Source organism: Oscarella lobularis, chromosome 14 (assembly GCF_947507565.1).
Source record: "Oscarella lobularis chromosome 14, ooOscLobu1.1, whole genome shotgun sequence".
Taxonomy (NCBI): domain Eukaryota; kingdom Metazoa; phylum Porifera; class Homoscleromorpha; order Homosclerophorida; family Oscarellidae; genus Oscarella; species Oscarella lobularis.
This window is the reverse complement of record NC_089188.1, coordinates 1,394,730-1,420,476: the sequence shown is the minus strand read 5'-3', so window position 1 is coordinate 1,420,476 and position 25,747 is coordinate 1,394,730. Positions and strand designations below refer to the sequence as shown.

At 47.6% G+C, this 25,747-nt stretch overlaps 2 protein-coding genes across 2 annotated transcripts; both read left to right on the top strand.

The window, feature by feature from the left end:
- The first annotated feature begins 64 nt into the window (after positions 1-64).
- Positions 65-24,223, top strand: LOC136195546 (dynein axonemal heavy chain 2-like). Its single transcript, XM_065984890.1, has 66 exons — positions 65-278; positions 333-681; positions 735-899; positions 2,421-2,659; positions 2,717-2,908; positions 2,958-3,095; positions 4,487-4,800; positions 4,858-4,987; positions 5,049-5,753; positions 5,814-5,948; positions 6,000-6,104; positions 6,155-6,466; positions 6,525-6,640; positions 6,698-6,793; positions 6,843-7,043; positions 7,104-7,260; positions 7,318-7,407; positions 7,475-7,885; positions 7,947-8,100; positions 8,165-8,354; positions 8,409-8,502; positions 8,555-8,641; positions 8,689-8,769; positions 8,820-9,314; positions 9,368-9,478; positions 9,528-9,617; positions 9,676-9,774; positions 9,833-9,936; positions 9,987-10,176; positions 10,237-10,417; positions 10,471-10,598; positions 10,650-10,802; positions 10,855-10,980; positions 11,031-11,282; positions 11,335-11,452; positions 14,016-14,293; positions 14,339-14,497; positions 14,551-14,703; positions 14,756-15,935; positions 15,995-16,162; positions 16,216-16,376; positions 16,436-16,575; positions 16,628-16,769; positions 16,818-16,957; positions 17,013-17,223; positions 17,274-17,390; positions 17,447-17,588; positions 17,645-18,096; positions 18,147-18,272; positions 18,325-18,473; positions 18,525-18,742; positions 18,792-18,941; positions 20,643-21,120; positions 21,170-21,296; positions 21,351-21,537; positions 21,584-21,789; positions 21,838-22,347; positions 22,403-22,474; positions 22,532-22,644; positions 22,694-22,751; positions 22,800-23,081; positions 23,137-23,286; positions 23,342-23,518; positions 23,569-23,643; positions 23,701-23,851; positions 23,905-24,223. Exons 1-66 carry the CDS (start codon positions 102-104, stop codon positions 24,054-24,056), a joined length of 13,509 nt encoding a protein of 4,502 aa, XP_065840962.1. The 5' UTR covers positions 65-101; the 3' UTR covers positions 24,057-24,223.
- LOC136195547 (uncharacterized) lies at positions 24,193-25,747 on the top strand. Its single transcript, XM_065984891.1, has 8 exons — positions 24,193-24,497; positions 24,548-24,729; positions 24,779-24,925; positions 24,979-25,064; positions 25,118-25,238; positions 25,290-25,370; positions 25,423-25,544; positions 25,600-25,747. The coding sequence occupies exons 1-8, from the start codon at positions 24,193-24,195 to the stop codon at positions 25,729-25,731; spliced, it is 1,176 nt and encodes a 391-aa protein (XP_065840963.1). The 3' UTR covers positions 25,732-25,747.

Below are 25,747 nucleotides of genomic sequence, written 5' to 3'. Positions count from 1 at the left end.
TGGGTGATAACACGTGCTGGTGGTAAACGCCCAGGGGGTATACGGGAATCCGTTGTCATGACGAACGTTGGAGGAAAACTGTTGAATTGCTAGGGAAGACAATGGCCGAAGACACAGCGCTTGCCAGCACTCAAAATATTATCAAGTCAGAAAGCGTTCAAGACGATCGGTCGGCTTCTCCGGACGAGAATTCGGCGTCGGAAGCGGCGGGAAGCAGCGAAGCGTCGTCCACGTCGTCTCTCTCGCAATCCGAATCGAAGCAGACGCCACCGAAAACCGTAAACTCGCAGCAGGGCTTGTAAAACCGTAAAAAGAGGACTAAAAAATCGCAGGGATTTCTTATCCGCCATCGCGTGGCACTCGAAGGCGCGAAAGGCGATCGATGGACCGAAGAACACGAAGAAAAGCTCTCTTCCTTCGTGAACGAGCCCGCAGAGCGTCTTCTCGTTGTCTACGTTGATCCCATCAACGGTCTGACAGTGGCGAACGCGATTCCGCCGCATCCCGTCGACGAAATCGCCTATTTTGCTCGAATCGGAAGCGGAGTCGTCGTGACGCCTGAAAACTTCGTTCGAACCGTTCATTACGGCACCCTGCGAAGCAACTACACGGAGAGTCTACTGAAAACGATGCAGAACATGTACGGACCCATGTTCTTTCAGAATGCGACGTGGCCTGAGAGTGAGTTCGAGACTTTTTGCACGGAGGGGGCGATTTCGAAGTTTCTCGTGCAGGCGTTCGGAACGATTTTTCCGCTCACGTTCACCGTTTTATGAGCCAGTTGACTGACAATCGACACAAGAGTCAAGGCCAGACCGTTCTTTATATACCCGACGAGGGCGAGCGAATGCATGGCCCGCAGATTCACAAGAACAAGGAATTGGTTCAGCGGCTAGAGAGTAAGACGAGCCATAAGCAAAGGCACACTCTATAGTCCATTAGTCGGAGTGCAGCCCTGACCCTCACTCTCCTATCGCCGATCCATACTACTAAAACGTTATGACGGCCCGTCCCTTGCAATAATTACTGCAGACGAGTCGGCTCGTCGCTTGCAATAATTACTGCAGGCCGAAGAGACGGCTACACGTCTTTTTCAACGTATGCCACGGCATCTCGCGCATTTTAGTACTGTTATACTGTGAAACGTGCACAGTACCGGAAGTTTTTATCATAAACTGCCCATTGGTTAGGCAATTTGACGAGAAACGGGTCGAATAGTCTAGCTACGTAGCGTTTTCGTCGGATTGTTTGCGTATCACGTGCAACGCACGTTTCAATAGAAGCGGACGTAGCACCTCGATTTTGCTGACCAAGCATACTGCCGTAACTGCGTATTCGTTCGCTTTTGGCGTTCAAAAAGCGACTCAATGTATTTAGAATAGATCCACAATGCATTTTGCGACCGATTCATCGCTTCTACTTCTCGTATTAGGGCATTTCGTAGCAACGCGATGATTGACGTCATGCGTTGCTCAATGTAGCGTGACAGGGCGTGTCTTGCGTACGTAGCACACATTCTTCGTCTTTTTTTCGCGTTTAGAATTGATTTTCGACACAATTTCGTTTGATTTTGTCGGCAGAAATGCATTTGCAGCCGATTGGCAACGGTTTTTGATCGTGAATAGCTGCAGTCGTTCGTCCCTAGTCGCGTCTGAGTATAAATACCCAGCGTTTACAAGTACTAATCAGATGGAGCAGAGCAGAGCTCGTGGCTAGGATAGAAGGGAGATTGGCAACACTCCCCAAGGCTTGAGGCACTATGACCCGGTGGTCGCCTCATTCCTCACTTGACAAGGGTGTAACATTGCACGCCTTCCTAGTTCTCGCATCTCTCTCCCAGCTCCTGGGGCACCTCTGTCACCGGATAAACCTCCATAGCACCGTCTTCCGCGTGGTTTGTGTCAAGTGTCGGTATTTTTTATTTTTTTAAAGTTCTCTACGCGAGAAGATGCGTTTTTTGAGCTCGTGGCGGTCAAACGACGAGTCTCTAAGCTTTTACCCTCAAAGGGGGCCCCTTCGTCCAATCCACGAATATAGAAGTCCTTTACCCAAACCTTCACATTTCATAGGCAAAGGAACTGGTTTCTGCAGTTTACAGCCACACTTAAAGAAGTAAAAACTCAGTTTCCCAACACTTTCAATTACTGCAGGAGAGTCAGCCTGTTGCTTACTTTAGCTACTGCGAAGGCCTAAAAATGGCGAGTAAAGCCTTTTCTATTGATTGTTAAACTGCTAGGCAACTACGCCTCCATAAAATTTTTCTTAGGATATTGCAGCCATAGATATAATAATATATTATATCTACTTCCCACACTTAATTAAAAGATTCTGTCAGTTAGTCTTGCTGTACCTCTAAACTTTTTCTTGGCAGATTGTTTACGATAGCACTTTCTCTGACGTCTCGTTTTTCTTATCTCTAGCGGCTATGATTCATTGGACGCGACAGATCAAGGAACTGCTCGGCGGACAAGATGCGACGGAGACGGCCGAAAATGCCGGTCCCTTGGAGGAAATCGCATTCTGGAGCTCGAGATGCGAGGACCTGTCGCGCCTGCTCACCCAGTTGGAAAAGCCGGGCGTGCAGCGTGTGAAAGTCATTCTCGAGCAGGCCAAGTCGTCGTATGTTGCTCCATTTGCGAAACTCGCCAAGCAGATAAAAGTGCGTCCTTTTCGATTCTTTTCACTTGGAACTAGAGACTCCTGTTCTTATTTTCAGGACGGTTGCGATATGGCTCAGAGCAATCTTCGTTTTCTGTCACTGCTAAAGGGACCATGCACCGACTTGGCGTCTGCCTTGCCAAAGGACATTCCCGGACAATTGCCTCACTTGTTGAGCGTCATTCGTGTCATATGGGTCAACTCCGAGCATTACAAAAGCCGGGAAAGACTCACAGCATTATTCAGAAAAGTTAGTATTACAGTCTGTTAGAGAAAGGCTAGAGATCTGTTTCTCTAAGGTAAGCAGCGAGATTATTCAACGCTGCTGTGCCACTATCAATTTGGACGACATCTTTGACGGGAAAATAGTGACGAGCAAAGTGGCTTTGAGAGAGAGCATAGAGTGTTGCGAATCTTGGAAAGACGTGTACACCCAAGTAAGAGACATACGCTATATATACATAGGGTTCTGCCGAGAATTTTTTCAGTGTGGGAAGGTCTGGAAGGATAGACATAATACGCAATTTTAAAATGGTCCTAGACAATTTTAAAATCTTGCCTTGGACGATTCATAAAATTGTCTTGGACCATTTTTAAAATTGTCTTAGACGATTTTTAAAATTGTTTCAGATTTTTAATTTGCCCTGTGATATTCCTCTGTGATCACAGATACCCTGTGATCACAGATGCCCTTGTGATCAATTTTAAAATTGTCCAAGACAATTTTAACAGTCTGTCAAAAGTGGACGTTCGCTAATTTTTATGCGCGAGTGGCGTTCCTTGCGCCTGAACCGCAAGCGCCGCTCGCGCGCAACGAATTGAATCGAAAGTGTGCGTTCCCGCCAACAAGTACTTTTTATGCGCGAGTGGCGTTCCTTGCGCCTGAACCGCAAGCGCCGCTCGCGCGCACGAATTGGAGACACTTACCCCTCGAAAGTAGGCGTTCCCGCCAACATTACAAAGTACTTTTTATGCGAGAGTGGCGTTCCTTGCGCCTGAACCGCAAGCGCCGCTCGCGCGCAACGAAAGGGAGACACTTACCCCTCGAAAGTAGGCGTTCCCGCCAACATTACAAAGTACTTTTTATGCGCGAGTGGCTTTCCTTGCGCCTGAATCGCAAGCGCCGCTCGCGCGCAACGAATTGAAGACACTTGTCACAGTCAAGTTGAGACTGTTAACAATACAAATGCGGTATCTAGTCAAGGTATTCAACTACGAAAGTCTCGCTCCTTTTCTTCTCTAAACTTACTAATTGAAAAATTCACTCGCAATAGATTTTTCGTTTTGATGGTATGCGTTCGTTGCGATGAAATCAAACATGATACACGCCCCGCAAAAAATGAACGCGATCAAAACGAAAATTCACGCCCAACAAAAACAAAAAAAATTGGAACCACGCAACGATCATTTTTTGCCGATCGCAGATCAGTAATTGCTTCGCATCATTTTTAAAAAGATTAAGTTGCGTCGTGAATTATGACACAAATACCGGTATACCACAATACAGGGATCTGCCGAGAATTTCAGTGTGAGAAGATGGTCTGGAAGGATAGACATAAACGCAATTTTAAAATCTTGTCTTGGACGATTCCTTGGACGATTTTAAAAATTGTCTTGGACCATTTTTAAAATTGTCTTGGGCCATTTTTAAATTTGTTTTGGACGATGTATCCAGCTGTAATTATTGCAAGCTACGGGCTTTCATAACGTTTTAGTAGTATGGGTCGGCGATAGGGGAGTGAGGGTCGGGGCTGACCCATGCCGACCCATGTGGGCAGAACCCTGTATACAGTACCTTTTGCAATATTAAGGTGTCTTTGTTTTATAGACGAGTTTGCTCCACAACAACTACTCTGATCAGAAATGGGTTCTGGATCAGAATAGCATTTTCGCTCAGGTCGACGCCTTCGTTCAACGATGCAAGGACCTGTTGGACGTGTGCGAGGGACAGGCGCACTTCGCTCGCTGGCACGACGGCGAGAAAATTCCCCTGCCGTGTTTTCACGGCTGTCGCGGGCCCGAAATCGGTCGAAGCCTATTGGAAATCGAGGCGACGTTTCAGAAGAATCTGGTGATTTTGAGGACGGTGAAAAAAACGATATTGGACGTGAAGGCGACGTCGTGGCACGACGACTACAATAGGTACAGCCAGTAGATAGATATATAGATTTTCTCGTACCATCACTCGTTCTCTTTTAGATTCAGAACTGGGGTCAAAGACTTGGAAGTGATGATGCAGAATGTAATCACGTCTGCTTTTGAGACGGTCTCGACCGTTCAGGAAGGCATCGAACTATTGGATATATTTGTTCACTTGTCGTCGAGAGAAGTGAGACGAGTTGGACCCCGGGGAAAATTTTCAATTTAATTTTCTTCCTCTTTTTTTATAGTCTATTCGTCGCACTCTCGACAAAAAGACGGTCGAAGTGTGGCAGCTCTTCGATCGCGAGCTCAACGCCGTCAAAAAGGAATTCAATTCGAAAAAGCGCGACTTGACTCACTTGCAACCGCGCTACGCCGGCATAGCGCTCTGGGCGCGTCTGCTCAAGAAGCGCGTCGACAAGCCGAAACGCATTCTCGATCGCGCGTCGGACTTCATGCCGCAGGCGGGCGTCGGCGACGAAGTCAAATCCCAATACGACGAACTCGTTCAAGCGCTCGAAGAATTCGTATCGAAGACGTTCGGCGAGTGGGCGAAAACGGTCGGTCAGGATCAGACGAAACGTCTCGAAGTGCCGCTGATGGTTCGAATGGCGGATCGGCATCAGATGCTCGACATTCGCTTCGATCGTTCGCTCTTGAAGCTGTTCGCCGAGATCAACTATTGGGAGCGACTCACGTTCGAGATACCGCACTACGCCGCCGAAGTGTACGCGAGACGCGAGGAGCTTCGCGCGCTGCGCGAGAACGTGTTGCTCGTCGTGCGCGACTACAATCGGATCATATCCGTGCTCTCGCGCGAGGAACGCGGACTGTTTCAGGATCGGATTAAGTTTCTCGACAAGCGAATTCATCCCGGGTTTTCGAAGCTCACGTGGGCGTCGAAGGGAATTTCGGAGTATTTTGTGGGTGAATGTCGAACGGAGGCGGCTAAGGTCAGAAGGACGGCTCTTCTCTGCGTCAAGAAGACACCTCTATCTTCTTCGTTTTCGTAGGTTCAAGTCATTGTCGACAACTACAAGAACTCCAATCAGCAAATTAGGAAACAATGTCGACGAATCAGCGAGATGCTGCTCATTCGCATCGACAGTAAGCGCGTGTATAAGAACGCCGAGTTCAAAGAGGATCAGGTATTTAGCCAAAGCGAGTTTTCTCCTCAATGACATTCACTTTTTCACCAGAAACGTCATCGTGCCGTCGTTCAAGACCGACTTCGTCACATTCACGACGATATCGTTCGCACTCTCAAGGAGTCGTACAGAGTATTTCGTCAAGATAGCAGCGACGTGAGAAAAAATTCAAATATTACGTACATATATAAAACGCCGAATTTCAGGTTGCCGACTATTGGTTTTCGTATACCGAGAAAATGGATCGGCTCGTCGAGGAGGCGTTTCGTTTGAACGTAAAATGGTCGTTGCAGGAGTTGTCGAGAGCCATCAACGGAGACGGCAAAACGTCGCCCAATCCCCTGTTTCGCGTTCAGGTCGTCTTGAAAGATCAGATAACGAAGCCGCAGGTGGACTTCTTGCCGACGTCCGAAGCGCTAAGCGGTATGGTCGTCGACGTGGCGGAGGGACTGACCGACTGCGTCGCCGTGATAGAGCGTCTTCCGGACTTGCTGACGAGACGACGATCGACGAGAGACGTAAGGACATTGATAGGAGTGACAAACGGCGAATCGATTTTTTTTATTGTTTTTGTAGCCCGTTTACGTCGTTATCCAGAACGACGAGGAGACGAAGAAGGTGCAGCAGAACATACGGAATGGATTGAGTTCGAATACGACGCACCTGGTTTCGTACCTGAAAGTTTGGGACAGGTGAGATCAAGAGAAGCCATTTTCTAATTTTCATTTTTCATCTTCTTCTACGCGTAGTTATCGAGAAATTTGGGAAATCTCGAAGGACGCTTTCATTCGTCGATACGAACGCCTCAATCCTGCCATATCGTCTTTTGACGCCGACATTCAACGGTAAATAACCTCGACTCGTATCGCGAGCCAACTCACTTTGTCCTATCAGATATTCTGAAGTGTCCAATAATGTCCAAAAAGAGGACACCGTTCAGACGATACAATTTGTCTTGCTCGACTGTTCTCCGCTCAAAGTCGCTCTCATGCAGCACTGCGAAGAGTGGCAGCAGAAGTTCACCAATCTACTGCGAGAGATGACGACGCGTCAATTGAACGATCTCTCGACGTATTTGAACAAAAGCGTGAAGAAGTGAGATGCGACGAACGCGTCGATTTTGCATGATGCGATAAATTCTTTCTTCTCTCCTAGATTGAGCTCTCCGCCGAAGACGTTGGACGAGCTCGGCGACAGCCTATCGTTGCTCGAACAACTTCAAACGGACTTGAAAGCAACCGAAGCGAAATTCAGTCCCCTTCACGAACAGTTCGCCATTTTGGACAAATATGACGTCGAAATACCGGAACAGGTTAGCAGACGGCGTATCGACGTTTTCACCTTTGTGCATCAACACTTTCTCTCTCAGACGAGGACCATGCTCGACTCTTTGAATGGCGAATGGATAACGTTCCAACAGTGTCTCATAGACAGCGAAACGATGCTGAAAAAACACAAGGCACGCTGACTACATCTATTTATTTATTTATTTATTTATTTACGTGACGCGAAACCAAAATTTTTAGGAAAAATTCAAAACCGGACTCCTACACGACGCGGAAGAATTCAAGAAAACGGTCGCCTTTCTTCTGGAAGATTTTCTCGCCCAAGGTCCGTTCACCAGTTCGGTGACCGTAGCCCAGGCGCAGGACTTCGTCACGAGCACGCGAACGCAGTTGGCTCAGCTGAAGCTCCAGGAGGCCCAGCTGCGTCGCGGACTATCCATATTCAAAATCGAGCATCCGCCGTCGCGTGAAATTCAGACGCTCGACAAGGACTTGGATAGCTTGGAACTGATCTGGGAATTGGTGTCCGAGTGGGAAGCGTCGTGGGACGGGTGGAAACAGGGGAAATTCGGCGAACTCGTTACCGACGACATGGAGATGAACGCTCAGGGAATGCTAAAGCGATGCATTCGTCTGGCTCGAGAACTGAAGGTAAGGAAGGGGAGAAAAAAAACGATAATAAATGTGCCGATGACTTGTGTTTGTTGTATAGGAGAAAGGCTGGGAAATTCTCGATCATCTACGAAATCGGATTGAACAGTTCAAGCGAACGATGCCGCTTATACAGGCGCTGAAAAATCCGGCGATGCGCGAACGACATTGGATTCAGTTAAAGCAGGAAGTTCAGAAGCCGTTCGATCACACCGGTCTCTTATTATTATGATGATTATTATGACTGTTTCTCTTTTCTCACCATCGTCTCGTATTCAGGAGACGAGTTTACCCTCGAAAAAATCATCGAGCTCGGTCTCGATCAGTTCGGCGATGCTATCATGGAAATTTCAGGTGCCGCCAGCAAGGAATTGTCGATCGAACAAGCCCTCGCCGGAATCAAAGAAATGTGGGAGGGATTGCAATTGGACATCGGACCGTACAAGGATAGAGGTCACTTCAGATTGAAGTAAGAACGACGACGTTGGAATTCGCGACCGCGCGCTCAGTTCAACTTTTTCAGGGGCACGGACGAAATATTCCAGTCGTTGGAGGACAATCAGATTACGCTGTCGACAATGAAAGCATCGCGTTACGTAAAAGCTTTCGAAGCGGAGGTGAGAGAGGGGGAAAACAGTGAGGGGGTAGTGCAATAGGGAAATTTCATAGGTCGATCAATGGGAACGTACCTTGTCTCACATATTGGAGTGCATCGAAATGATTCTGACTGTTCAGCGCCAGTGGATGTACTTAGAGGTGATGAAATTGATTATAGGAGTTTTTTGACGTCACTTTGCTTTCAGAACATTTTTATTGGTGAAGACATTCGCAAGCAACTTCCCGTAGAGTCGGCCACATTTGATGACGTCAATTCGAAGTGGAAGGTAGGCTTATTGAGAGAGCGAAGGGGCTCCTCTTTATCTCCTCGTCGTAGACCATCATGACGGGATTGAATAAAGTGAGAAATGCGAAGACCGGAACGCACCAGGAAGGCCTGCTCGAAACGCTCAACGAAATGAACGTGAATCTCGAAGAAATTCAAAAATCTCTCGATATGTACTTGGAAACGAAGAGACAGCTCTTTCCGCGCTTCTACTTCTTATCGAACGACGATCTTCTCGAAATTCTCGGCCAGTCGAAGAATCCCGAAGCCGTGCAGCCTCACTTGAAGAAGTGCTTCGACAACGTCGTTCACCTCAAGTTGCATCGAGTGAGAGACAAGACCGAAGCGTCGACGATGGTCTCCGCCGACGGCGAAGAGGTCGAGTTCCAGCACGCCGTTCTTCTCGAGGGGCCCGTCGAGTCGTGGCTCGGCGACGTCGAGAAGAACATGAGACACACGCTCAAGGAGGTTCTCAAGGCGTGCAAGGTCGCTTTGAAGAAGCAGACGAGCAAGAGGGACAAGTGGGTGAAGGATTGGCCGGGACAGGTAAACCGCGTCGTTTCGAGGGAGGGGAAAAGGGGTCTTGATGTTCAGCGTAGATGCTCATAACGTCGAGTCAAATCCAGTGGACGGCCGACTGCACGAAAGCGTTGAAAACGATGAAGGAGCGGGGTGACAAGAAGGGATTGAAAAGCATGAAAAAGAAACAAGTTCGTTGTACAGGAAAAACGCGTAAAGAAGATCGAATTTTCCTCCTAGATTGGTTTGCTGAGCAAGTTTTCCGAGGCGTTGAGGGGCAACTTGACGAAGCTTCAGCGATTGAAATTGGTCGCTTTGGTGACGATCGAGGTTTGAAAATGAAAGCGCGACAATGATATTTCCTTTTTGTGAAAAACGAATTGAAAAGGTTCATGCACGCGACGTGATCGATCGTCTCATAAAGTCCGGCTGCAACGACGTGAACGCTTTCGAGTGGCTAATGCAGCTCCGACTCTATTGGGAAGAAGTAAGCTGAAGACCATCCTCCTCCTCCTCACCTTTTCTCACGTTGTCTTTCTTCTTAGGCGATCGACGACTGCATTGCGCGCCAAACGAATACCCATTTTCGCTACGGATACGAATATCTCGGAAATTCGGGTCGACTCGTCATCACTCCTCTGACTGACAGGCACGCACGCACGGAGTCGTCTGCTCTTCTCTTGACGTCTCTTTTTCTAGATGCTACATGACTCTGACTACGGCTCTGCATCTTCACCGCGGCGGCAGCCCAAAGGGTCCGGCTGGCACGGGAAAGACGGAAACCGTGAAAGATCTCGGCAAAGCGCTGGGCGCCTACGTGATCGTCGTCAACTGTTCGGAAGGGCTGGACTACAAGAGCATGGGACGCATGTTCAGCGGATTGGCTCAGGTAAATTCGTAACTGTAAGACTTTTCGTTTGATGTGATAAGCGTTCTTTTGTTTCCCAAGACCGGCGCTTGGGGCTGCTTCGACGAATTCAATCGAATCAACATCGAAGTGCTGTCCGTCGTCGCGCAGCAGATTCTTTCCATTCTCCAGGCGCTCACTCGCAATTTACAGCGTTTCGTGTTCGAAGGGCGCGAAATAAGTCTCGTCTGGTCTTGTGGCATATTCATCACAATGAATCCAGGTAAGCTCACGAGGGCGATGCGCCGGGCACTGTGTCGTAACGAAATCTGAAAGGCTATGCCGGCCGAACGGAACTTCCCGACAATTTGAAAAGCATGTTTCGTCCCATCTCGATGATGGTGCCCGATTCGCGTCTCATCGCCGAAATCATTTTATTTGGAGAAGGATTTTCCAACACTAAGGCGAGAGCGAAAAATCGGCAATGGCGACGATGAATTTTTTGCGTGTTCTAGGTTTTGGCTAACAAAGTCTTTACACTCTATTCGCTCGCCGTGCAGCAACTGTCGAAGCAAGATCACTACGACTTCGGTCTTCGCGCTCTCGTGTCCGTATTGCGCTACGCCGGTCGAAAACGGAGGTCGAATCCAGATATGCCCGAAGAAGAGGTACTGTAGTAATAATTGTACGAAAAAACTAATAATTTCTGCTGTGTCGTAGGTCTTGTTGCTGGCTATGAAGGACATGAACGTTGCCAAGTTGACTTCGGTGGACTTGCCCTTGTTCAATGGAATCGTTTCCGATTTGTTTCCGGGGGTCGAGACTCCGTCGCTGGACTATTCCAAGGCGAGTTTCTCGTCGAGGTTTTCAATTTGACGAATCGAGTTCTTTTGCAGATGAAAGCCGCTATATCAACTGAATTGAAGATCGCCGGTCTTCAGCCAACGGACATAACGTTCTTGAAGATCATCCAAGTGTACGAAACGAAGAATTCTCGTCACTCGACGATGATCGTCGGCGAAACGGGCTCGGGAAAGTCGACGACGTGGCGCACACTTCGATCGGCTTTGACGCGACTTCACAAGGAGCACGAAGACGAGAATAGGCGCGAGCGAAAAGACACGCCGAATCCGTGGACCAAAGTTCACGTACGAAATGAAACGGCGTAAGGGGGTTCTAAATTTGACGATTTTATTTCAGGATCTTCCTATCAACCCAAAAGCCGTCTCCCTTGGCGAACTCTACGGCGAATTCGACTTGAATACGAACGAGTGGACAGACGGAATATTATCAACTGTTATGAGACAAGCTTGCGCGGGTAAGAATGTAGTCCCTATATGCGGCATGGGTCGGCCCCGCCTATCGCCGACCCATACTACCCCAAGGTTTGAGTGCATCGATGGCCTGGTGGTCGCCAAGAATGTAGTCCCTATATGCGGCATGGGTCGGCCCCGCCTATCGCCGACCCATACTACCCCAAGGTTTGAGTGCATCGATGGCCTGGTGGTCGCCTCATTCCTCACTTGACAGTAACGGCATCTAACTGCGTCACACATTCCCCTTCCCTAGTTCCACGTTTTAGTTTCGTAATAGTCTGCCCTTAAGGACCTGTACTTGCTAACCCACCCATAGATTTATGTTTACTGATAATATGAACAGTTGGCCAGTTCCTTGTAATTTTCCTGTAATTTATTACAGGAAAGAACAGTTGGCCAGTCCCTTGTAATTTCACTGTAATTTATTACAGGAGAGAACAGTTGGCCAGTCCCTTGTAATTTCACTGTAATTTATTACAGGAAAAAACAGTTGGCCAGTCCCTTGTAATTTCTCTGTAATTTATTACACTAGAGACCAGTTGGCCAGTCCCTTGTAATTTCTCTGTAATTTATTACACTAGAGAACAGTTGACCAGTCCCTTGTAATTTTCCTGTAATTTATTACAGGAAAGAACAGTTGGCCAGTCCCTTGTAATTTCACTGTAAATTATTACAGGAGAGAACAGTTGGCCAGTCCCTTGTAATTTCACTGTAATTTATTACAGGAGAGAACAGTTGGCCAGTCCCTTGTAATTTCACTGTAATTTATTACACTAGAGAACAGTTGGCCAGTCCCTTGTAATTTTTATGTAATTTATTACAGGAGAGAAGAGTTGGCCAGTCCCTTGTAATTTCACTGTAATTTATTACAGGAGAGAACAGTTGGCCAGTCCCTTGTAATTTTCCTGTAATTTATTACAGGAAAGAACAGTTGGCCAGTCCCTTGTAATTTCACTGTAAATTATTACAGGAGAGAACAGTTGGCCAGTCCCTTGTAATTTCACTGTAATTTATTACAGGAGAGAACAGTTGGCCAGTCCCTTGTAATTTTCCTGTAATTTATTACAGGAAAGAACAGTTGGCCAGTCCCTTGTAATTTCACTGTAAATTATTACAGGAGAGAACAGTTGGCCAGTCCCTTGTAATTTCACTGTAATTTATTACAGGAGAGAACAGTTGGCCAGTCCCTTGTAATTTTCCTGTAATTTATTGCAGGAAAGAACAGTTGGCCAGTCTCTTGTAATTTCACTGTAATTTATTACAGGAAAGAACAGTTGGCCAGTCCCTTGTAATTTCACTGTAATTTATTACAGGAGAGAACAGTTGGCCAGTCCCTTGTAATTTTCCTGTAATTTATTACAGGAAAGAACAGTTGGCCAGTCCCTTGTAATTTCACTGTAAATTATTACAGGAGAGAACAGTTGGCCAGTCCCTTGTAATTTCACTGTAATTTATTACAGGAGAGAACAGTTGGCCAGTCCCTTGTAATTTTCCTGTAATTTATTACAGGAAAGAACAGTTGGCCAGTCCCTTGTAATTTCACTGTAAATTATTACAGGAGAGAACAGTTGGCCAGTCCCTTGTAATTTCACTGTAATTTATTACAGGAGAGAACAGTTGGCCAGTCCCTTGTAATTTTCCTGTAATTTATTACAGGAAAGAACAGTTGGCCAGTCCCTTGTAATTTCACTGTAATTTATTACACTGGAGAACAGTTGGCCAGTCCCTTGTAATTTTTCTGTAATTTGTTACAGGAGAGAACAGTTGGCCAGTCCCTTGTAATTTTCATGTAATTTATTACAGGAAAGAACAGTTGGCCAGTTCCTTGTTATTTCACTGTAATTTATTACAGGAGAGAACAGTTGGCCAGTCCCTTGTAATTTTCCTGTAATTGATTACAGGAAAGAACAGTTGGCCAGTCCCTTGTAATTTTTCTGTAATTTATTACAGGAAAGAACTTTTGGCCAGTCCCTTGTATTTTCACTGTAATTTATTACAGGAGAGAACGGTTGGCTAGTCCCTTGTAATTGTTCTTTAATTTATTACAGGAAAGAACAGTTTGCCAGTCTCTTGTAATTATTCTTTTATGATTGAGGAAGAGAAGAATACTTGATCATCGATGATAATATTCATCATCATCACCATCAAGTACCCTTTTTTATTTTTCCTTCACGTTGCACTCTGCTTTATATTTTACTGTTACACCTGCAATTTCATGCAAGACAAACCGAGACATTTTTCCAAACTAAAACTTGTTTGTTTATTTTTAAAAGTTCTCTACGCGAGAAGACGTGTTTTTTGGCCATTTTATGGTCAAACGACGAATCTCTCAGCTTTTTATCCCCAAAGGGGGACCCTTCGCCCAATCTACGAGTATGGAAGTCTTTTACCCAAACCTTCACATATTATAGGCAAAGAAACTGGCCTTTTACAGTTTACCGCCAGACTTAGCAAGTAAAAACTCACTTTCCCCAACATTTTTATACTAAAGCTATGTAATTAACCACGCCTCTTTAAAATTTTTCCTGAGGTATTGCTTCCAGATATATAAACTCTCTCTTTTAGACGAAAAGCCGGATCAAAAGTGGCTCCTCTTTGACGCCCCCGTCGACACTCTGTGGATCGAATCGATGAATTCCGTCATGGACGACAACAAGATTCTAACTCTCATCAACGGGGAACGAATTAGCATGCCCGAGCAGGTGTCGCTTCTCTTCGAAACTCAGGATCTTGCCGTCGCTTCGCCGGCTACGGTCAGCCGCTGCGGCATGGTCTTTTTGGACTACGTCGATTTGGGCTGGAGGCCGTACGTTTCGTCGTGGCTCGAGAAACGCAAGGACAAGGTGATGGATAAATCGGCTAGCACGGAGTCTCTATTTCTTTTATAGGAGTCGGCTGAACATTTGCAGAGGCTCTTTGACAAGTTCATCGACAAGCTGCTCTATTTTCGTCGTCGCTCGTGCAAGGAACTCGTCCCGACGTCCCAGCTAAATTCGGTGATATCTCTCTGTCGACTCTTCGACGCGCTGGCGACACCGGAAAACGGGGTAAACCACGAGAAAGACACGGAGGAGGTGGAGGTAGATCGTTTGCTTTTTAGGTGACCGCCGACGATGCGGAAAACTATCCTCGAATGATCGAGCTCTGGTTCCTCTTTTCAATGATTTGGTCCATATGTGCGTCGGTCGACGAAGCGAGTCGAAAAAAGATGGACAACTACGTTCGCGAACTCGAAGGCCAGTTTCCGAGCAAAGTAGGGAAAAAAAAGAGCCCTTTGCTCCTTTTTATCTATTATTCTCCCGTAGGATACCGTCTACGAATATTACGTGGATGTGAAGCAGAAGGGCTGGGCGCTGTGGGAACAGAAACTCCACGCCGCCTGGCGCTACAATCCATCGCTGCCTTTCTACAAGATCATCGTTCCGACGGTGGACACGGTCCGATACGACTTCCTCGTTTACAATCTCATCCTCGCTCAGCATCCCGTCCTACTCGTCGGTCCCGTCGGCACGGGAAAGACGTCCGTCGCCCAAACGGTTCTCGGCCGTCTCAACCCGCGTCTTTACAACATGCTCGTCGTCAACATGTCGGCGCAGACGTCGTCGAACAACGTTCAGGAGATCATCGAAAGTAAGGTGGAGAAGCGAACGAAGGGCGTATTCGTGCCGGTCGGCGGAAAGAAGATGCTCACCTTTTTGGACGATCTCAACATGCCGGCGAAGGATACGTTCGGCTCGCAGCCGCCGCTCGAGCTCCTTCGCATGTGGCTCGATTATCGTTTCTGGTACGATCGGCAAAAGCAGACGAAGAAGGAGATACGCGACATGTTTCTGCTCGCCGCGATGGGACCCCCGGGCGGCGGCCGACAGGTCATTTCGCGTCGACTGCAGAGTCGCTTCAATCTGATCAATATGACGTTTCCGCACGAGTCGCAGATCAAGCGCATCTTCGGGACGATGATCAATCAGAAGTTGCAGGATTTCGAGGAGGACGTCAAGCCGATCGGCGACGTCATGACGCAGGCGACCGTCGAGATCTACGAGACGATTGTCGCGCGAATGTTGCCGACGCCGACGAAGATTCACTATCTGTTCAACTTGCGCGACATATCGAAGGTGTTTCAGGGTCTCCTGCGCGCTCACAAGGACTATCACGACACGAAAGCGGCGATGACGCGCCTGTGGGTGCACGAGTGCTTTCGCGTCTTTTCCGATCGTCTAGTCGACAGTCGAGATCAGGAGGCGTTCAAGGACATGCTCAACGAAAAGCTCGGCACTTTATTCGAAGTCTCCTTTCACAATTTGTGCCCCAATAAACAGTCGCCCGTTTTCGCCGATTTTCTCAAGGCCGACAATCCGGTTTACGAGGACGTCGCCGATCTCAAGCAGCTGAAAACGTTCACGGAGAACTCGCTCGAAGACTACAACATGACGCCGGGCGTCATCGCCATGGATTTGGTTCTATTCAAGGACGCCATCGAACACGGTATAAATACTGTACATATAAATCACGAATCAGTCTCTTCACTGCGTGTTTTTTCTTAGTTTGTCGTATTATTCGCGTTATTCGGCAGCAGCGAGGCAATGTGCTTTTGGTTGGGATCGGTGGAAGTGGGCGACAGAGTTTGACCCGACTCGCCTCCTCGATTCTTGAATATCGCGTTTTTCAAATCGAAGTCTCGCGGCACTATCGCAAAGCGGAATTTCGAGAAGGCAAGACGATATTGCCAGCGCAGTTTCTCGTTCTTAATTTATGAAAAATCTAGATCTGAAGAAGTTGTACTATATGGCTGGAGTCGAGAACAAACCCACGATGTTTCTTTTCACCGACACCCAAGTCGTCGAGGAGTCATTCCTCGAAGACATCAACAATATACTGAGCAGCGGCGAAGTGCCGAATTTGTACAAGGCAGACGAATTGGAGGAAGTGAGTAACGCCGCGAATGAAGCGAAAAATCGTGCCGTACACATCGATTTAATTCTTAGATTCGAACGGCACTAGCAGACGACGTTAAGAAGAGTGGGATCTCCGATCAGGCGGACGCCGTGTTTGCGTTTCTGATCGAACGCGTGCGGAACAATCTGCACGTCGTTCTTTGCATGAGCCCCGTTGGGGACCCCTTTCGGTAAAGATGATATATCGACGAGCAGAAACAAAGTGTAGTCTCTTTTCTGCAGGAATCGCATACGACAGTATCCAGCTTTTGTCAACTGTACGACAATCGATTGGTTTAGCGAGTGGCCCAAGGATGCTCTATTGGAAGTTTCCGAAAAATATTTGGAAGAGGTGAATCTCGGCGAAGGGGAAAAGGCCGCAGAGGTACGAAAACTTATTTTGCACGCGGAAAGATAACGTCTTCTTTGCCAGCTGCGCAAGAACGTCGCTCAGATTTTCGTTACGGTTCATCGATCGGTGGTGGAAAAGTCAAATTCGATGCTGCTCGAAATGCGACGTCACAACTACGTCACGCCGACGAATTATCTCGAACTCGTCTCCGGCTATAGAAGGTGGGACGGACGACGAGGAAAGAAAACGATCATCAAGGCGCTCGACTTTATATAGGCTACTCGACGAGAAACGAAAGGAGCTCGGTGACGCTGCGACGAAGCTGAAGAACGGGCTGTTCAAGTTGGACGACACGAGAAAGAAAGTCGAAGCGATGTCCATTGAGTTAGAGGAGGCCAAAGTCAAAGTGGCTGAATTTCAGAAGCAGTGCGAAGAGTATCTCGTCATCATTGTCCAGCAAAAGCGCGAAGCAGACGAACAACAAAAGGCCCGAAAAAGTGAAAAACATCTGTATTTGTTTTATTCTCTCTTTCACAGGCGGTGAGCGCTCGAGGTGAAAAAATCGCCGAGGAAGAGGCCGAGTGCAAGAAGATCGCCGAAACGGCGCAGCAGGATTTGGAGGCGGCGTTGCCGGCACTGGAAGAAGCAGTCAAGGTAAAGCTTTAATAACGTTGTTCTATTTTTTCTAATATGACGCTCTTCTACCACAGGCTTTGGAAGCGTTAAATAAAAAAGATTTGACCGAGATCAAATCCTACGGCAATCCGCCTGAACTCGTCGGCCGCGTGATGCGAGCGGTTATGATTCTAAGGGGAGCCGAGCCGAGCTGGGCCGAAGCGAAGAGGCAACTTGGTACACGTCAAAAAGAAAAATACATTATAAAGATATGGCAAAATGTTGTCGTCTAGGTGATCCGAATTTTATCAAGCAATTAATTCATTTCGACAAGGAAAACATGTCGGATCGCGTCCTGAAGAAAATCGGTCAATACACGTCGCAGCCCGACTTCGAACCGGTCACAATGGGCCGCGTGTCGCAGGCGGCGCGCTCCCTTTGCATGTGGGTGTGCGCTATGGAAGTGTACGGGCGCGTGTATCGAGTCATCGAGCCGAAGCGGCAGCGACTCTCGCAGGCGACTCGTCGTCTCGAAAAGACGCAGGCGGAATTGGCCGAGGCGAAAGCTCGACTCCAAGAGGTGCAGGATCGAATCGAGGACTTGAAAAAGCAGTACGACGAGAAGTTGGCGCGAAAAGAAGAGCTCCGAAAAAGTGCCGAGTTGACCGAGCTGAAGTTGGAACGAGCCGGAAAACTCGTGTCGGGATTAGCGGGCGAGAGGGAGCGTTGGAAAGCGAGCGTGGCGGTCAGTGGGCGAATTGGGAGAAATTTGAATTTTCACTTTACGTTGCGTAGGACTTGGAAGAGAAATTGGGTTACTTGGTGGGCGATTGTCTCGTTGCGTCTGCCTGCTTGTCCTACACCGGTCCGTTTTTGTCTGAATATCGAGAGGATTTGATTCAGAAGACGTGGCTAAAACGGGTGAGTAGTTGGAGAGGAAATGTCGTCGCTTTTGGTTTTCTGAACGAACTAGGTTCGAGAATTGAACGTGCCTTGCAATCCTGAATTTTCTTTCGCCGCTTTTCTCGCCAAGGCGACGACGGTAAGAGAGTGGAATATTCAGGGACTGCCGTCGGACTCGTTTTCAACTGAAAACGGAGTCATCGTGACGAGAGGAAGCAGGTCAGTATGCAGAGGCGAGACACCTCCGTTTTCCGACTCAGTTTTCTTCAGGTGGCCCCTGATGATCGATCCCCAAGGGCAGGCCATCAAATGGGTCAAGAATATGGAGACCAAATCGGGACTGAAAATCATCGATCTTCAGCAGCACGACTTCTTGCGTACCCTCGAGAACGCCATACAGTTTGGATCGCCTGTTCTGCTGCAGAACGTTCAAGAGGAACTCGATCCTTCTCTCGCTCCAATTCTCAACAAATCGATAATCAAGCAAGGTATGTCTTTCGAATTAGCGAAGGGGGGCCCTGCACGCTCTTTCTTTAGCCGGAAGAATGCTGATTCGACTCGGTGACAAGGAAGTCGAGTATAATCCCGATTTCCGTTTCTACATCACGACAAAGCTGAGCAATCCCCACTACACGCCAGAAATATCCACGAAGACGACAATAGTAAATTTTGCCGTCAAAGAGCAAGGTAATAAAATCTTCCGACAAATACACGGGTCGGCATTACTGCAGACAGCCCGTTCCTTGCAATAATTACTGCTTGCAATAATTACTGCAGAAGAGACGGCCCATCCTTTGCAATAATTACTGCAGAAAATATGTTTTCTATCGTTCACCTAGGAAGATTCATAAGGAATGACTGAAAACATATTTTCCATCGTTCCCTTTACCACTGAAACGGCGCCCGGCGCGCCAGTACTACTAATGTAGCGCACGTGCCGCTATGCTCGTTATAGAGGCGGCATATATCACCTAGATTTTGCTGACCAAGCTTGTTCTCGTTACTACGCATCCGTTCGCTTTTTGCCTCCAAAGAACGATCAAACGTCTTTAGAATAGACTCACAATGCACTTCGCGGCCGATTCTTCGCCTCTACTCTCTCGTATGAGGCATTTTGTCATGCGTTACAACTGACGTCATATGTAGCGTGACAGGGCGTGTCTTGCGTACGTGGCACGCGTTTTATTGTCGTTTTTTCGCGTTTCTAGATTGATTTGCGACAAAATTCATTTGTTTTTGTTGTCAGAAACGTATTTACGGCCGATTAAGAGTGTTTTTTTTGTGTGCATAGCTGCAGTCGAAGTGACCCAGGCAGGGTTGTTATATATATACCCAGCGTTTCCATATACTTATCAGTAGCAGGAGCATGAGCTCTTGGCTAGGATAGAAGGGAGTTGGAAACTCTCCCCAAGTCTGTGTGTTTATTAGAATATGTACTGTGTAGTTGAGAGATATACCATAAATAAAACCCCAAGGGTTTGACCATCACGGCCCGGTGGCCGGTCATTCGCCTCACTTGGCGTTTATAACTTCGATCAAGGAAAAAAGATTCTTCTGGACGTCAGCATCACGCACCCCCTAGGGGTGAACGTTCAATCTCAAGCGGCGAATGTCTCCGGCTTTGCGGCGACCCAAAAAGATCAAAAGAAGGTCGACAAGTACCGGGCAGTGGCTGGTTCCCTCGGCTACCTCTTTGACCCTCTCGTCATGGAGGTGTACGGCCGTTGGAGCCCCATTGCTCGGGACTTCTTCCGCAAGGCCGCCGTTCGTCCTTCCATCGACTTTGTCAACGATCGCGCCGCATTCGTCAATTACTGGCGCAAACGTCTATCGGTGGGTCTCCAGCGTGGCAATGCTACCATCATTCTCAACAAAATCAAGGCCATCTTTCCATGCTCGGCGACCCGCGCCTCGTCACTTCCCGCCAACACCGATATTCGGTGCTTTGGCAGTGACCTTCACTAACTGCATCTAACTTCGTCTCACACATACCCCTTCCCTCTTTTACATTTTCGTTGGTCGTAATAGTCTGCCCTTACCCGTTCTGTCTAACCCACCCCTTCATTTATGTTTACCGATAATATACTAACTTGACAAGGGCTCCGGCCTTCCTAGTCCAATAGTTCCGCTGCGCCTGTGAGATACCTCTGATACCGGATAAACCTCCATAGCACCGTCTTCCGTGTGGTTTGTATCAAGTGTCGTAACTTTTTAATTTTTTTAAAATTTGCTGCGTGCAAAAAGACGCCCTCCAATTCATAACGAACGACTGAAAACGTCTTTTCGTGTTATATCTATGCTTCCAGACCCTTTTCCCATACTTAATTTAAAAATTCTTTGTAAAACCCTGCAAATATGACGACTCATTTGGCATTTCTCTGATGATAGGTCTCGAAGCCCAACTACTAGGCATTGTCGTTCGTCGAGAACGACCCGAACTGGAGGAACAGAAGGACAAGCTCGTGCTCAACATCGCTTCCGGCAAGAGAAAACTCGAAGAGCTCGAAGACGAAATCCTGCGTCTACTCAGCACGGCCCAGGGTTCGCTACTCGACGACGAAAAACTCGTCGATACGCTGCAGACGTCGAAAACGACCGCATTGGAAGTGACCGAGCAGCTTCAAGTCAGCGAACAGACTGAGGCGAAAATCGACGCGGCGAGAGAAGGATACAGGGCTTGCGCTCAGAGAGCGTCCATACTCTTCTTCGTGCTCAACGACATGGGACGAATCGATCCGATGTATCAGTTCTCTCTTGACGCCTACATCGAATTGTTCAATTTGTCGATCGAGAAGAGTCAGAAAAGCGCTAAGTTGGAAGAAAGGATCAAACACCTGAACGAATTCCACACTTACGCCGTTTATCGGTAAGAAATTAAGGGGAATCTTTTTTGCTATAAAGACTTGAACTCTTAGGTATACGTGTCGCGGTCTGTTTGAGAGACACAAGTTGCTCTTCTCATTCCAAATGTGCGCCAAAATCATGGAGGCAGCTGGGAAGCTAAACATCGACGAGTACAATTTCTTCCTTAGAGGTGGAATGGTAAGGTCGTCTGCGATCCCCACACGTCGAAAAAATCTAGCCTCGCTCTCATAGGTTTTAGATCGCGAGGCGCAGATGGACAATCCGTGTCCGGACTGGCTTCCGGATACTTGCTGGGACAACGTGACCGAGTTAGACAAGTTGGGAAGCTTTCAGGGCCTGAGCAATTCGTTCGAGCAAAACGGTCGCGCGTGGAAGCATTGGTACACGGCGTCTCAGCCGGAATCGTCGTCGTTGCCAGGCACGCGACACCTCTCGTCGGACCCCCATAGCGATTTTTTTTTTAGGAGAATGGGAAAATTCGTTGAACGAGCTTCAAAGGATGCTGATCGTGCGTTCGCTTCGCTCCGATCGCGTTCAATTTACCGCGACGTCGTTCATCGTCAACAATCTTGGACCGAAATTCGTCGAACCGCCCGTTCTCGACATGAAATCGGTCGTCGACGATTCGAACAGCAGAACGCCTCTTATTTTTGTTCTTTCTCCCGGAGTGGTAAGCAGCGTGGAACAAAAACTGTTTCCTCACTGGACTTCTGTGTAGGATCCTACGACCGGATTGCTACAGTTGTCTGAACAGGAGGGAATGAAGGATCGCTTTCAAGCGCTGTCTCTTGGCCAAGGCCAAGCTCCCATTGCAACTCGAATGTTGAAAGAGGGAGTGAAAGAAGGCCATTGGGTTTTCTTAGCCAATTGCCATCTCTCCCTGAGCTGGATGCCTCAACTAGACAAACTCGTCGAACAACTTCAAGTGGACGTGCCGCACAAAGACTTTAGGCTTTGGCTGAGCAGCAGTCCAAATCCCGACTTTCCAATTGCCATCCTTCAGGCGGGCATCAAAATGACGACCGAACCTCCTAAAGGATTAAAAGCCAATATGAAGCGCATATACCAGTTGGTCACCGAGGACCAATTTGGACGGTGTCACAAGCAGGAAAAGTATAAGAAGCTGCTCTTTTCGCTGTCGTTCTTCCACAGCATTTTGATTGAACGACGAAAATTTGGCATGCTCGGCTGGAATGTCGTGTACGGCTTCAACGATTCTGATTTTGAAGTAAGGCACCGACTCTTCTAAAAAAAATAAAGGAAGTATTTGCAACGTCGTTTAGGTATCCGAAAATTTGATCAGCATTTATCTCGACGAATACGAAGAAACGCCTTGGGACGCGCTGAAATATTTGGTAAGATTTTTCTCTACTTTGGGGGCCTCATTTTTGAGTCGGGCTCTCCTTGCTCAGATTGCCGGAGTCAACTACGGCGGCCACGTAACCGACGATTGGGACAGACGCCTTCTGCTCACCTACATCAACGACTTGTTTTCTGATGCTACACTGGAAGTACCGTTTTACAAGTAAGCCAAGAAAACGCTACGTGTGTACACATATGACGACGTTTTTTAGACTTTCTTCTCTGCCAACTTATTACGTGCCAAGAGACGGCCCGCTTAGTTCTTATAAGGTACGTAGAACGCTAATGCGTATGCAGCTCGGACATTTTTTTCTTCAGGAATACGTTAACCAATTGCCCGGGATGGATCATCCGGAGGCGTTCGGTCAGCATCCCAATGCCGACATCTCGAGTCAGATTAGGGAGACGAAGGCTCTTTTCGGGACTCTCCTCTCGCTGCGGCCTCAAGTAACCGTCACCGAGGGCGTGAGCAGCGAGGACAAGGTGCTCGAACTCTCCGCCGAAGTGTTGAAAAATTTGCCGGAGGAAATCGACTACGAGCAGACGGCAAAATTGCTCGCTGACGATCTGTCGCCTCTGAACGTCGTTTTACTTCAAGAGGTACGAAAGGAAGTTTGTGAACTAGGTCCTCTCTCTGACTTGATGCCACTTATAGATCGAGCGCTACAACGCTCTACTCGTGATCATTCGCAACTCCTTGGTCGATTTGGAAAAGGCGATCAAAGGCTTAGTGGTCATGTCTTCTGATCTGGAGGAGACGTTTTCCTGCATACAAGACGCTCGCGTTCCTCCGCTTTGGGAGAAGGTATAGCTTGTAAAGTTGGATTCCTTTTCTCTCTCCTCGACACTTCGTACGACAGGCGTATCCGTCTCTCAAGCCGCTCGGCCCGTGGACTCGAGATCTTCACGAACGCGTCGAGCTCTTTGCCGAGTGGGCGAAGACGACTCATCCGCCTCACATATTTTGGATGTCGGGATTCACTTTTCCGACTGGATTCCTTACGGCTGTCTTGCAGACGGCGGCCCGGCAGAACAACGTAAACTGTCTTCTGTCTAGCACGACCGACTATATCGGACTTATTTCTAGGTTTCCGTTGATACTCTCTCGTGGGAATTTCACGTCTCGACGTTGGATGACAGCAATATTACCGGTCCGCCTAAGGTAGGTGTACACGCGCCGCACATTCTTTCCTATACTCTAACGAGACTTGGGTTATAGGATGGAGTATGGATCAAAGGTCTCTTTCTCGAAGGAGCGGGCTGGGATAAGAAGAACAGCTACTTGATAGAAGCCAGTCCTATGGAACTCGTTTGTCGAATGCCTTCGATTCATTTCAAGCCAGTCGAGAATAAGAAGAAGGCAGGAAAAGGTAAACGTAACGACTGTGATGTCACTTTGCCATTTTCATCTATTCGTATGCAGGCATCTATACGTGTCCGTGCTATTACTATTCGAATCGATCCGGCAGCGGCCGTCCGTCTTACGTCGTCGCCGTCGACTTGAAGGTAGGTGGCATGAGTAGTGATCACTGGATCAAACGAGCCGTCGCTCTCCTCATGAGCCTCGACTATTAAACATTCGTCTGGTGCTTCACTTAGTATTTTAGCCAGACATTTTTCATACAGTGAGGACTTCTATAACCTCTTAGCTAATCAATGAACATTTTATTGGGAAAGGCGTGCCGCTTACACAGTACGTGCGAGTATCTAAATGTCTATGCTAAAAAACTTTAAAAATTTAACATCATTGGTCACATTGAAATTAACTGATTTCGAGGCACGTGCGTGTGCGAACATGGCTGGAGTTCCTCTCGTTCTCGTTACTGGCGCTACAGGCTTCATCGCATCTCACATAATAGCCGCTCTGCTGGCAGACGGAAAGTATCGCGTTCGCGGCACTGTGCGCGCACTCGCGAAACAAGACGACGACGATCGAGTGCAGAAAGTCCTCAAACAAACGTTTCCGGAGCTCGAGCTGGTCGAAGCAAATCTAACGAAAGACGAGGGATGGAAAGAGTAGGCGAAGAAACAAAAAAAGCCTCATTGCGACTAGCTCTTCGTCTTAGAGCCGTCGCCGGATGTACGTACATACATCACGTCGCCTCTCCCTTTCCGGCCGCTTCTCCGCCCAATGCGGATGACATCATTCGACCGGCGGTGGACGGCACGCGACGCGTTCTGAGCGCGTGCGCAAACGCCGGAACAGTGAAGCGGGTCGTCTTGACAAGCTCGGTCTCGTCGATATCAAGCGAGTCACTTCCTAATTAAATTAATTAATTAATTAATTAATTTTGCAGACGGAATGAGCGGCAATCGGGGAGTAGGGACCGATCACGTGTACACGTCTGACGATTGGACGGACGTTGACGGGCCTTGCGCTCCGTATGAGCAAAGTAAAACGATCGCGGAGAAGGCAGCCTGGAAATTCGTGCAAAATTTGGAAGGCAAGTAATTCATTTGAAAATTAATTTATAATTGATATTGATCACTTTTGAAGCGGATAAGGCCTTCGAGCTCGTTGCAATCAATCCGTCTGCCGTGTTTGGACCACTGATTCTTCCTAGGACTTCGACTTCCCATGGAGTAATAGGACAGGAATACTACTAATCTCCTATATTTTTAATTCGTTTATTTAGATGGTGTTCGTTCTTTTGACGAGGATGCTCTCTGCTGTTCCAGACGTGGCTGTGCCGTTTGTCGACGTTCGTGACGTTGCTCGGGCTCATTTGGTTACCATGACAAGTGCAACAGCACCTGGTAATAATAGATTTCGTCGCTGATCTAATGCACATAGTTTTGAGTTTTCAGGTAATCGCTACATCTTATGGAACAATACTGTTTGGCTAAAAGAGATTGCTGAAGTCTTGGGCAAAGAGTTCATCTCACAAGGTCAGACAGAAGATGACGCAGTGTAGTGGTTAGGATAGCGCTGTTGCTTTAGGCTATGATGTTCCTCAGGAGAGAATGACTAAGATTCAGCTTTGGATTTCTAAATTCGTCAACCCAATTGCAAAATTCTTTTACAGCGTTGTAGGAATTAGAATTGTTTTTGATAATGAAAAGGCGAGAAGAAATTTTATTACAAAAGATAAAGAGACATTGTACTGCTCTTTTTTAGCTAAAGGAAGAGTTGGGCATTGAGCCTATACCACTTCAAAAAACCGCCATCGATACAGCGTACAGTTTGATTGAAAGCGGGATTATAGAAAAGAAAGACGACTACAAGGGTCCTGAAAATGAAAAAAATTGAAAAAAATATACAAATT